This window comes from Lytechinus variegatus, chromosome 15, assembly GCF_018143015.1.
Source record: "Lytechinus variegatus isolate NC3 chromosome 15, Lvar_3.0, whole genome shotgun sequence".
In the NCBI taxonomy this organism is placed as follows: domain Eukaryota; kingdom Metazoa; phylum Echinodermata; class Echinoidea; order Temnopleuroida; family Toxopneustidae; genus Lytechinus; species Lytechinus variegatus.
The window spans coordinates 28,927,146-28,940,890 of NC_054754.1; the positions used below are offsets into that span (position 1 = coordinate 28,927,146).

General features: G+C 35.9%; 1 protein-coding gene across 2 annotated transcripts in view; it reads left to right on the forward strand.

The window, feature by feature from the left end:
- LOC121428939 (ATP-binding cassette sub-family A member 2-like) overlaps positions 1-13,745 on the forward strand; it is a 99,950-nt gene that overhangs the window by 13,821 nt on the left and 72,384 nt on the right. For both annotated transcript variants that reach the window (XM_041625831.1, XM_041625833.1), the window contains exon 4: positions 8,519-8,630. In XM_041625831.1, the coding sequence (XP_041481765.1) occupies positions 8,519-8,630 (112 nt within the window). The remainder of the gene's footprint in view (positions 1-8,518; positions 8,631-13,745) is intronic.

Consider the following 13,745-nt stretch of genomic DNA (forward strand, 5'->3'; position numbering starts at 1 on the left):
TAGGTTTATTATTCACCCTGATAAGTCGGTACTCAAACCATTACAGGAAATTACTTTCCTTGGATTGGCCCTTAATTCAGTGAATATGTCCATTACACTCCCTTCTGACAAGGTAAATGAAGTTAAAAAGTGTTGCCTATAGGCCTCCTCCAAACTAACTTGCCTAGTATTAGAGCAGTCTAGATCTCCAGAACAATTGGGAAAATTGTACCATCATTCCCTGCTGTCCAATATGGCCCTCTTTTCTATCGGGCTTTGGAATTTGACAAAATTGTAGCACTGAAAATTAACAAAGGTCATTTTGATAGACCCATTCAACTCTCGCAGGCAGCTCGGTACGATCTTGAATGGTGGATAGCAAACCTGCACATTGTATACTCGTCTTTGAGAGTAAAGAACCGGACCTGGAGTTGTACTCCGATGCAAGCTGTTCGGAATGGGAAACTACATGTATAGAGCTAAATTCTAGTAAATTAAAGGTGGGCGATGGAATGCCGAGGAGCTTGTCAAAGCTCAGAATAGTGAGATTGATTATCTTGAATTACTGGCAGCCTTTTTCGGACTAAAGTCCTTTTGTACATCTATGAAAAATATCATATCCTACTACGCATAGATCATGTAGTTGTAATGAAATTGCAAATGCAATCTGTAAATGGTGTTTAGAGAGAAATATTTGGCTGTCTATTTCTTATATTCCAGGCAAGCTAAATGTAGTAGCTGACAAGCTGTCTCGTAAATTCAATGATAGGACAGAGTGGACACTGGATAAACAAGCTTTTAACCAATATGCTCCTTACTTTGGCTCACCAGATATTGACTTATCTGCATCTCGAATAAATAATCAATTGCCTAGGTATGTCTCTTGGCAACCCGATCCTAGTGCATTCTTGGTTGATACATTTTTTTTCTAAACTGGGCCAAGTTGAATTTTTATGTCTTCCCACGTATTTTGTCTCATGCCAAGTTGCTTGCAGAAATTTCTGAATGACAAGGATATACGGGCTTACTAGTTGTCCCATATTGGCCCTCACAATTTCGGTTTTCCTTGCTCCAAATTATAGGAAAGAGGAAAGGGTTACTAACTTTACCCTTCTCAAATTTCACCCCTTTTGAGATCACATTGATCTATTATGTTGTAGGATCTCCGGAAACATTTCAAGAGACTGAATAAAAAGACCACGGAGATCATAAGGTCTTCACGGGGAGACTCTACTATAATCAATAATAATAATAATGCTCAATTCTTGTAAAGCGCATATAGCATAGCATGTCCCTATGTGCTGTATCTACATAAGAAAATGGAAAAACTTTATTTAGACAAAGGTTGGAGTTATGTTCAATCATCAAGACATTAATTGGAGTTCTTTACAAGTTTATATGAACACCGAGCTGGTTATAGTACCTTGAACACTACAGAAGCACCTTGTCTAAATTTTTAGTTTTAGATGGTCCTTTAACAGTGGGAACTCATTCATTAGTGCACCACTTTATGAAAGGAACCTTTCAACTTCGACCACCCAAACCCAGGTACACTAACATATCTGGGATGTTAAATTAGTGTTGAACCATTTAAGGAAGCCAGCACCCGAGAGAACCCTTAGCCTCAAGCTCTTGAGCCTGAAAATTGTCACCCTCTTGGCACTAACCTCAGCGCAGCGGGTGCAGTCGCTTCATCAGTTAAACATTGAGCATATGACTCTTAAGGATACTAGTAGTGGAGCTACGTTTTGCTTTGGTCAACTACTGAACAAGACAGACCAGGGCATATGAAGATATGACATTGGAAGCTTATACCCTCTAGATAAGCGACTGTGTGTTCTTGATTATCTAAAACATTATATTCGAAGAACAGAACGTCTGAGTGGATCATAAAAAGTTCCTTTTTATCAGCTGTCAGAAGCCTCATGTGAGGATAAGTTAATTTATATCAAACCATTTCCCTTTGGATACGAGTAGATCTAGCTGCAGCTGGGGTAGACACTGATTTCTATAAGGCGCAATCCACGAGGGCTGCGTCGGTGTCAGAAGCTGAGAGGTCAGAAGTTCCCAGCGCTGCTATTACCTCAGACAGGCTGGATGGACTAATGAGAAAACTTTTAACAACTCTATCATACGCTTTGGATCAGAAAAGTGACTTCTCAGCCTCCTTGTTAGGCAGTGCCTCATACTCGGTTGTAGAGGTTATGTTGTGTTCACACCAGGGTTGTGACTTGGTGTAATTTTGGTATCAAATATGCCTCCTGAGCTTTGAAATCTCCTGTAATTTCTCCAGGAGAATTACGAAATAAAATAGAAAGATTAAATGAGAACAAAGTTTGAAATTTAATATTTATTTTATGAGTAATTTGGAGGGAGAGATTACAGGCCCCCCACTCCCTCCCATTACTCAAGGACAAAATTAGCTCTAACTTGTTCTCATCTTAGTTTAATCTTTCTTGCTGTTTTATCAGGAGTCATATTTGATGCTTTGAATGATGACTGCGCATGCGTGGGCGGGATCTCCTGTAATCTCTCCCTCCAAATTACTCATAAAATAAATATTAAATTTCAAACTTTGTTCTCATTTAATCTTTTTATTAAAAACATAGATACATCTGTAAAAGAAAGTCTGTTTAATAAATATTGTCATCATGAAGATTAATTTTATTTTAAACAATATATGTACATGTAGGCCTATCTATTGTATGGTCAAGCATATAACATAATGGCAAATTGTGTAATATCATTGGTTGTTTAAAGATTTGAAAGTAATGCATTGTAGGTTTTGTCACTGATTTCATGAAAAAGTCTGTAAACTCAAGGGCATTTGTAACTAGATCATTGTAGATCTGGATCTGGTACAGTTTTGTGAAATCATGAAATCTAATCTACATGTAAAAACAGATCTTGTTGAAGATCGCCAGCATAGATAATCACATGTGGGACAGTGTATTAACCCCCCCCCCCGCCCCCCTGGGCCAGTATGGGTCAGTTATGGACGAGGGCTGTCGTGCACTCGTTATTAGGGTATCAAAAACACCGATTTAAAAAAAGGCTGGTTTTGAAAGACTGGTCAATGGTCAATTGCGTGGTCAAATGTATTTAGGGTATTTTTTTTTTCCAAATTTTTTTCTATAAAGACTAGCCAAACGTGTTTAGGGTATGTTTCTTCCCCCAAGCCTTTTCCCTGGGGTCATATTCAGGTGACAACTTGTTTAGCAGCGAAAATGTGGAAATTTAGCCTGCAAAAAAAAAACTTGTTTAGGGGGTTATTTTGCACAAAGAGAAAAATTTGTTTAGGGGGTGTTTGGAAATAATTTGTGTACAGCAATACATTTGACTGCCCCCCCCCAGGTAACACCCCCTCCACATTTGATGGAACTCTGTACTTTACTTTTATTACACATTTTTTCCTGAGCCATTTGCCATATATTTTTTCATTATGCATACTAACAATTGGGTGGCCATTTTATTGGTTTTTATTCGAACTACATTACTGCAACTGGCATTTATGTATCTATGATTTTCATGTCAAAGTGATTTATTTAGTTAGATGTTTAAACATATATTGTGTATAAAAAGACCTGTCCATTTGGTCAAACATACATGTACTGTACTACTGTATTACATAAAGGCAAAATGTTCTGGTTGTTTCCAGGAAAGCATAGTCCGACCATCGCTTCTGCGCTAGCGCACCCGTGCTGCCGGGCTAGCTGCATGCACGTTCCATGGGGATGCATACGCAATCACACGCAGGCGACCCGTTCCAAGGACCTCCGTTTTCACAAACATTTTTAGTTCCGAAGCCCATTCCGAGGACCCTCTTTTTTACAATAAGCCCGCTTCAAGGCCCCCGTTTTTTGTCTCACCCGCTGCACTGGACAAGTGCAGCCCCCCCCCCCCCCGGGTTGTTTCAATGACAATAATTGTTAGAACTCTGCCCTTATTTTGATGTCTTTTTTTTACTGCTCTTACTACTATTTACTTACTATTACTATTTGATTATTTGGGTAAAAATTGAATAGGGTCATTTTAGTGTTAAGTCTACTTAATGGTGTCCTTGTATCATTGTTCATATTACTTTTCTTTTAAAGTTCATTTATATTCCAGATTCAGAATCAGGATGACTCTTGTAATGTGGGTCATAATAAGGATAACAGTTGAGTGGAAGTATATACATGTACATGTACACAAAATTGTAGGTCAAGTGTTGCCGAGTATCAGTGATAAGAGAGACCGCATAGTCGCATACAACGATATCTTTACTTGTACATGTATAAATTGGTCTATATGATAATGCTTGTTTGTACTGACACTGATAGGTTCTGCTCTGTACAATATTGTGAAGAGCCTCAATATAAACATTGCATTAAAATGATAGACAGAATTTGTGTGCACAACACAGTGTAATCTGTTACAGTGGATCCAAGAAAAAGCAAACACCAGTAGTTATTGATGCTTTATTAAAGGTCAAGTCCACCCCAGAAAATGTTGATTTTAATCTAGAGAGAAAAATCAAACTTGCCATAACGCTGAAATTTTCATCAAAATTGGATGTAAAATAAGAAAGTTATAAAGTTTTGCTTATTTTTCACAAAACTGGAACTGGTATGCACAACTCAATGCAAATGAGAGAGTCGATGATGTCCCTCACTCACTATTTCTTTTGTTTATTATTGTTTGAATTGTGCAATATTTACAGATTTGACAATAAGAACCAACAAGTCAGAATCATAACTTTTTAAAACAATGGTACATGTAATACCATATGTTCAGGGAGGAATAAAAATTTCTTTTAAAGGAAAAGGGGGAGAAAATTTGATTATTTCATATTTCATTAAATAAAATATAAAAGAAATTGTGAGTGAGTGATGTCATCAGTTTCATACCGAGCAGGATGTGAACTGTTTTGTGAAATTAAGCGAAACTTGAAAATGTCATAATTTTCTTATATGACATCCGATTGTGATGAATCAGTGTTGCTTGTTGGATATTTATCTTTTTCAAATCAACTTTTTGTTGGGGTAGACTTGTCTTTTAACTTAATAATGTTTGATTGGTGCTATTAAACATCTCACTTGTAAATTGTCAATATAGTAATGCTTGAATGAAGTTAATGTTCTGCCATTTCCAATCTTCTGAAGTACTATTACAAGTTCCTAGGTAATACATGTAGTATTGCAATTAAACCAATAAACAAATGTATGTGTGTGTGTGTGTGTATTTGAGTTTTGTCAGACGTGTATCAATCAGATATGATTATTTACGTCTGGGACCGACCTTTAACGTCACCATCCGAAAGACGTGACCAGGGCTCGAACCTCGAACCTCTGCATCAATTTGTAACTTCCCCACAGCTTGGATTACAGGCGCACCTGTAATAAAAATGGTATGCCCTAATAACACACTGTAATTTGATGCATTATACAGTGTATCCCACGAACCCCCCCCCCCAGAATGAGGGGTTTATTACAATTCAACCACAGATACTAATATAATTAACTAGATAAAATACGTGTAAATTGGTCGATTTTATAACAGTTCAATGAAGATAACTTTTCTGCTCCATATTATATTCTTGACATACAGAAATTAACCAAGTTCTTGATGCAAGATTCACAGTACACATGCTGGTTACCATTTTCTATTTATTACATCACATGTAAACTACCGGAGTACCGGTACATGTTTCCTACATAATTTAAATAAAATTTAAAGAATTAAAAAGCTCACCACTTTTCCATTACCTTCCCATACTGTTCATACAGTACACTGTATGTATATTTGTAGATCAAGCTTAAATTTTGAGAAGAGATAATCAGTTTTCAAGGGCCACTTTTTAAAGTATAGTCAGAGGATTATTAACAATCAGTTTTCATTTGGTCAGTCAATACTTTTATTTTCATGAAATGGATGGACTTTTCACATTTCTTTCTTCTCTCTTCGATCGTTGAACTTGCATAATACAAAATCCGCAAGTACCAAGGTTGATTTCCCTCGGATGATAGAGAGTCATTGACGGTGATCTATTTCTGTTTATATTTGTAATACCATAGCTTTGAAACCATTTTGTTGATGAAAAGTTTGAAGACTTGGACATTTCATTTGGCAAATTTAGAAAGAGACCGTTCAAGTAATGACAGTTATATCCATATTACTGTTAAATCAAAACAGAAACTCTGTATTGGTTCTCTACTTTTCATAAAATGGAGATGTTTTTGTTTATAGTGTAAATCTTACATGTAGATCAAGTTTGAAAACTATGGGGTTTCATACATGTACGTAAATTGAAAGACCATTTCTTGGAATGAATCACTGTCCCTAAGACTGGTCCCTAATAATTTTATTTGGAATATCAAAAAATGCTTAAAAATGTCTGTCAACACTGTATGTGGAATAAAAAACTGTTTACTTGTAGAAGATTATAAAAAGTGGCCATGGGTCATATTTTCAGTTGTAAGCTGAGGTATAGAGGTCTAATGTGCATTGTCTGAGGCTGAGGCTCAACTTAAAATATATCTGTATGAAGGTTGAGAGAAAGCAGCTTGGGTTATGTACATTTACATGTAAGCCTACAAACTACATTTATCAATGAAAATTTGACTTAAATTGCGAAAATATAAGAGATTTTATTACTTTATTTCTGTGATGTCATAGCTGTATTCCGTAAACTGCCATTTGTTTAATAATTTTTACCTGCTCTTTTTCTCATTAATAATACATATTTTTGTGACATCACAAAAATGCAAGATATTACATGTACATCCTGATACTGTACTGATCTATAAAATGCCTTTTTGAGTTTTGTTTTGAAGAATTTTTCTAAAGTAAATAATCTGTATGTACATTTACAAATGTACATGTACTGTACGTGATAAGTTGTGGCCCAGTGGATTAGTCTTCGGACTTTGAAACAAGAGGGTCGTGGGTTCGAATCCCAGCTACATGGCGTGATTTCCTTCCGCAAGAAACTTATCCACATTGTGCTGCACTCGACCCAGGTGAGGTAAATGGGTACCTGGCAGGAATTTATCCTTGAAATGCCACCGTGCTGTCAAAGGCTGCGTGGCTAAAGCCAGGGTAATAATATCCAATTAAGCGCATACATGTAGGGACGCATTTGGCAGTGATATGCGCTATATTATTATGATGTGGTGGAGCTGCCTGCATATGATGTTACACATAAAAAAATCATAATTTCTTATTAGTCGATGGATTTTCATCAAGCGTTCTCCAATTTTTTTCCTCTAATTTTTCTTACTTTATCAAAACAAACTTATTACCAGGGTGAACTTCCCCTTTGTGTACAAACCAACATAACAACACAGATAGTATCTGTTTTCGCATCTTTCTCCAGTATAAAAAAACAAACATAAGTGCATCATAAAGGGTCGTGTGAACCTAACGACACTCCTTTTCCTTTTGATGGTGTATACAAGAACACAAATTTAAAGACTCTGGCTGGTGTAAAACAATCATAATATATCAAAAGAAAGGTAATGATTCATAGAATACAAATATACCAAAAATATTTAATACATATATCTCCTTTCATTTCTTAAAATATTAGATAAAAATCAAAGAAACTGGGGTCCGTTGCAGAAATAGTTTCGTTTAAACGCAAGAAAAAAAAATCAATCGCAAGTCCCAAATGCGCGCTGTTGATTGGTTGAAAATCAAGTTGCGCGTTATTTTTAGAGTTGCGATTGATTGCAACTTTTTCTGCAACGGACCCCTGCTCCTCCAAAGTACGCTTCGATTGAGCACCCCCAAGTCGCCTGGAAATGATGACGTTACGTTGTGTCTGGAGGGTTGCGATTCCATAGGTTTTTGTACAAAAGCATTGGGTATTTTCTTCCATTGCCATGTTATGAATCCAATTTTTTCTTTTCGTTTTCAGACAAAAAGGGCACTCACAATTATTCACTGTTCAAATGGATGGAAACCTACAACTACACTGTATTCATTACCTTTTTGTGATTTCTTTGTTTAGCTCTTAATTGATTGAGCCTAAATTGTTATGTCAGGAAAAGTTCTTAGACATAATCTGAATGCAGATAGAATTGAAATCTGCGCCAAATAAGCAGGAAATAAAATATGGCAAAAACTAGTTCAGAACTGTAGATTTCATAAATTCAAGCTTGTTGAAATAATATATCATATCCTTCTGTGATAAAAGTGAAGAAAATGAAATGCGTAATCTTGAAAGCAAAAAATCACCCAGTTTTTCTGTGTACAAACCTATGGAATCACGACGCTTCTTACACAACGTTACGTCACGGTCTCGAGGCAGGTGAAAAGCACAAAGCCTATTTTCTAAGCCGGGTTCGAAGCCCGATAATTGGAATATTCTTAAGCAAAATACTCAGCTGGGAAGCGGTGAAAATGCATAAAGCTTATATTGCTGTATTTAGTAGCTTATAAGCTTTCGATTGGTATATAATTTGTCAATTTCATTTTTGGGTTCGGTCTGGGTCATTAAGCACATCAAGTGTTTATGTGAACATAACAACACTCCTTATTTGCTATCTTTCTCCAGAATACTACATGGCACAACCTTTACCCTCATCTGGTGTCATACCGGTCATGCAAGTCTTCTGCCCTACAGCTGTAAGGGACCCCTTTGGTCTTCCGGACCACCCAAATTCAGAGTAAGTGACTGATCATCAAATTGGCAATACAACCTTTTTTTTTATGTGAAGATGAAAGTAAGAAAGACAATAGTAGATTCAAGAAAAATATTCAAATGTCAAAATGAAGCAAAGCAGACATTTAACCCCCAAGAAGAACAAAGGAAAAAATAATGGTAATTTTTATTATTGGTATAAAACTACCTTTGAACCATAGAATGGAGTAAACATTTTTGGATGTTCATATATTTCTCTGATGATCATCATTTTGTATCGTATTTTGAAGGTTCTCTTTTTAGAAAAGAAGATGAGAGAGGGCACTCACTGCCACTCAGTCGGTATTAAAGCAGATACGAACCGATAGCGCCATCTCGAGTCCTCAACTACTCATACCTGTCCAGTTTCCTGACCCATAATGCTAGTGTAGTCTAGTAATACAGACCCACTTGAATAATAACATGCTGATTAACTACAATTATACCGCAATAATTATGTCACCAAGTAGCAAAACAATTTCTTTTCCTCCCCAAACCTTTTAGTTTCTCTACAGATACAATTATAGGTCAATAACGTTAATTTATTCTCTATAGTTTATACATGTACTTGATATTTGAAAACATATGTTTTAAGACTATGTATAAGTATAACACACAGTCAATGAGAAGCCACACACAGTTCACTCCCCCTTTAAAAGATTAATATGTGACTGTTTGAAGGGTTTTTATTAAATAAAACATCACTGAGAGGTTGCTTACATGTACATGTAACTCTGGCCGTGTTTATGCTTCCACTTTTCAGGCCAGAATCAGCGTTTCCAAACGTGGTTAGTCCAAAACACGGTTGCGTCCATGCTTACTTTCATTTAAACGCTGTTTCAAAACGCCGATCGTAAACTCACAAAAAGGTGCGTTTGTAAACGTCGTTTGACCAGAATCAGGCTTTCTGGGGAAGTATAAACAGAACCATGATCGTAAACGTGTTTAAATGACGTCATTTGGTACATGCTTCCGGTGAGATGAAAATCCGCGGGCAATACAGTCGTACTGCTCCATGCTTATCTCCACGTAATAACAACAATCGGAAAAAAAACTTTCGAAAAAAGGCGCGCCCAATTTGACCTCGCTTTACGATGCGAAGCCAGCTGGAGATCATGATTTGCTCTGAAAAGTTAAGCATAAACAGCACTCCCAGAACCACGTTTACGATCGGCGTTTTGAATCGACGTTTGAAATCATTGATTGATTTTTGATTCTGTCCTCGCAATGGAAGCATAAACACACCCTCTGATTAGTTCCAATATAAATGTGCTGTACTTTTGAGTATCAATTTATGAAAGAAAGTGATACAGACAATAGGGACTACATTTAACACATGCAGATGGCAATGTTTTATGTCATTCACATTGCTCATCCTACCTTTAGACAGACCACCTCATTTCCAAACAATGTACAGTGGTGCTAGAAAGTAATAGTGAACCCTACCACTAAATGCACTCCTTAAAGGCTGAAAATCTTTATATCATAATACATAGAATAGAGTTCACTGAGCAAAATGGCAAAAATTTCATCAAAATCGGATAAAAAATACTAAAGTTATTAAAGTTTAAAGTTCAGCAATATTTTGTGAAAACGGTAGTGTTGAATATTCATTAGGTGGGCTGATGATGTCACATCTCCCCTTTCCGTTTTCTTATGTTATTACATAAAATCATATTTTTTTCATTATTTCATACTTGTGTGAAAAATATGTCTCCCTTATAATGACATAAGTTGCAGCACTAAATATCTAATGCAATAAATCAGTTTTCAATCCAATTTTTCTAGTTCTTGGAGGTAGAAATTTGAATAAACCTAATTTCAAATAATAAAATAATAATAATAATATTGTACTTATATAGCGCATAATATTGGTAATCTCTATGCCCTAAATACAAAAGAACAAGTGGGGATGTGACATCATCAGCCCACCTAATGAATATTCATGAAGATTGTTTTCACAAAATATTGCTAAAATTTAAAATTCAATAACTTTGTTATTTGTTATCCGATTTTGATAAAATTTTGGCATTTTGCTCAGTGAATTCTACTCTATTTAAAGCTAAAAATACTTTCAGCCCGGACCATCCCTTTAATGCTAAGTATTGAATGTAGACAACAACACTACACTGTCAGGCAAGCCTAGAGAAACAAATTTTATTGAATGTTATATTTTATGACCTGATTTCACAATTAAACATCTAGAACATAGCAGAACTTGAACACTTTTACATACTGTAATAATGTTCCATTTCGGGTGGGGTTCACTAACGTTTTAGCACCACTGTATACAGTATGTCCATGCTTTTGAAATGCTTGTTGTTCATGAATTTATTACAAATTTTGTGCAACATCTTGTTTTCTGGATGTATATTTCAAGGGATAAACTTGAACTTAAATTTGGGTACACCCTGTATGCACACTCGAACTACATTTTTAGGATGTGCTCTTACTTTGGAACATAACAAAGGCCCAGGAAGTCGTCAGTTTCAGAGGATGCCTTATTACATGTAGAACATATTGTGTACATTGCAACTTCCTTCCTTTGTCGTGCAAACTTGCTACATTAAAGAAGGAATGATGCAATGGATTCCAGCATAAATTGGTGAAATTTTAATGGTGTGGGATGAATGTGCTTCAACCTGTGACATCAGTGCCTACATGATTAATGGAGCACATCCTTTTTGTATTCAGAAGGAACAAAATGATTAATATCACTTGAACTTAATTACTTGAACTTGTCCCTAAACATTTAGAATGGGCAAAGAATGAACACATATTTATAATCTTGAAGTAAACATTTTCACAGCAGACAAACATATACTGTACATGTATAACTAGTTCTGCAATCTTGTCATGTACACCAAGTTTGGGTTCTGTTTGGTTCGGCAGGTTTTTTTTTATATAAATGTAGGGACAGTGATTTTCCGTTTCTAAAAATTGCCTTTTCCGTTTCAGAAAATCTCAAATTCCGTTTCAGCACGTCTGAAAACGGAAATTCCGTTTCCCCATAGACTTTGTGTACAAGAAAAATTGACAATTCTGTTTACACAGAAAACCAATACGCAACGAGTAGCGATGTCAAAATGCTAGCGCTGCTCAAAATTTGCATCAACCAATGTACTAATATTGCTTTAAGATCCATTTTAATCGAAGAGATTTGAGCTCAAAAAATATTTAGCGAAACATAATCAACATGAATGTATTCTCACCTTTCATATTATTAGCATTATTTTATTGTTAAATGGGATTTTATCGCTGATTTGGGGACTTTTCGGACATTGTTTTGAGCAGTCGACGACTTCCGAATATCCGCCATTTTTTATTTGATGAATCACCGTGATCATTATATTATTACCAAACGCAGAGGGCAGCAACACACGGCCGGATTCTGCCTTCTATGCGGCCGTGAGTGTAAACTAATTTGGATACGATTGAGTGATGGAGAGGCTCGAGTGTAGTTATGATGTTTTGATTGTCATGCTTGAGAAAAAACGTATTTTCCGTGATTTTCCGTTTGAAAAGCCACTTTCCGTTTCAAACAGCCGATTCCGTGAATTCCGTCCGTTTTCCGCGATCGCGGAAAGTCATTGTCCCTATAAATGTACGTTGGTTCAGTTTTGGGGCTGGCAATGTAAACTTGTTAAATTCAGTTTTCACCTTCTGAAAAGTCCATATCAATATTTCCAAAATGATAATGATAAAATAAGGAATTTAATTATTACACACTGTACTCTTGTAGCTGGTATTTGCTTTCACACATTATGTAATACATGTATACAAGTGATTTGCTGTTCTGTAGGCAAAAATTCTTAGTATTCTCTGATGGGGGTAGATAGGGTACATGTAGATTTCCAGATAAGAGATTTACTGGGTAGGTTTTGGAATCGATCTGTATGTAATATCATCTCCTTGGTTGTCTGTTAAAGACCTTAGATTTCAATCCCGACTTACTGTACTTTATTTTTCTGTTCTCCGTAATTTGATGCTTGTGTAGCCTGGGAAGAAATAATTCTGGGTAGAGTAATATTTTGATAGAATATCTGAATGCTAGACTAAGTTTTACATGTACATGTTTCATGGTTCATATCTTCATGTACAATGTTTTTCTGAGCATTTACATTGTATGGCGAGTGTGTTGCACATATAAATGAATATGTGTGTGGTCATGAGGCTAGTGGGAAGGGAGGGGGGGGGGGTGTCTTAATACTTTAATACATGTACCAATTTTTTTCTCATGAAAATACATAAAAACTTGTAAAAACCCACAAATTATACAGTCAAGAAAATTAAACAAAGAAAAAGAAATAAAAAACCATTTGTACATGTAAGGGTGAAAAACAGTGTTAAAGAAAAATTATAAGAAATAGAAAACATACAGTGTATCTTATACTTGTACCATTATATAATGAAGATTACATGTAGCAGGGGCCACTTTTAAATTGGTTCTTGAAATGTACATAATGTAGTGCAGTGTAGTATTAGTTTTATTTTTGAGGTATGTCATCAGTCATCACTAGACTCGCCCCTGGCATAGATCAGTGTCACAGTGCTAATGTACCCTCTTAATGGAAGAATGGTGTACATGTGGGAGGTTATTCGTCTTCCATTTCAACATGTTCGTGTCTGTTCAGTTTTGTGTGAATTTCCTATACAAAGATTTAAAACTGCATAAATAAAGGGTACCAGTACATGTGGTCAATTCCAGCGTAACGGACATGACATTCAGACAAATTTTTGTAATTCAAAGGTTTATACAGTAGAATTAGCAGTCTTTTGATAATTGTTACTAAGCTTATCAGACACATTTAAGTATCAGTTACATACACATAAAATTTCAAATCGTTTCGTTGAACAGTTGCGGAGAAATTGCACTCTTTGTGAGCGTAACGGACATGACACGAAATGGACGAAGCATTTTTACCTCCTATTGCTTATCAAAATTCCTGTGAATTCTTAGATTGCATGCACCTGACGTTGGTGTTAATTTAACCTTAAGATCATGCTCTATCCATAAAATGGTGTTTAAAAACATTTTTGCAGTGCATTCTGTATTCCTAGCTCAAAATGTAGCGTAACGGACATGACACACGAAGCGTAA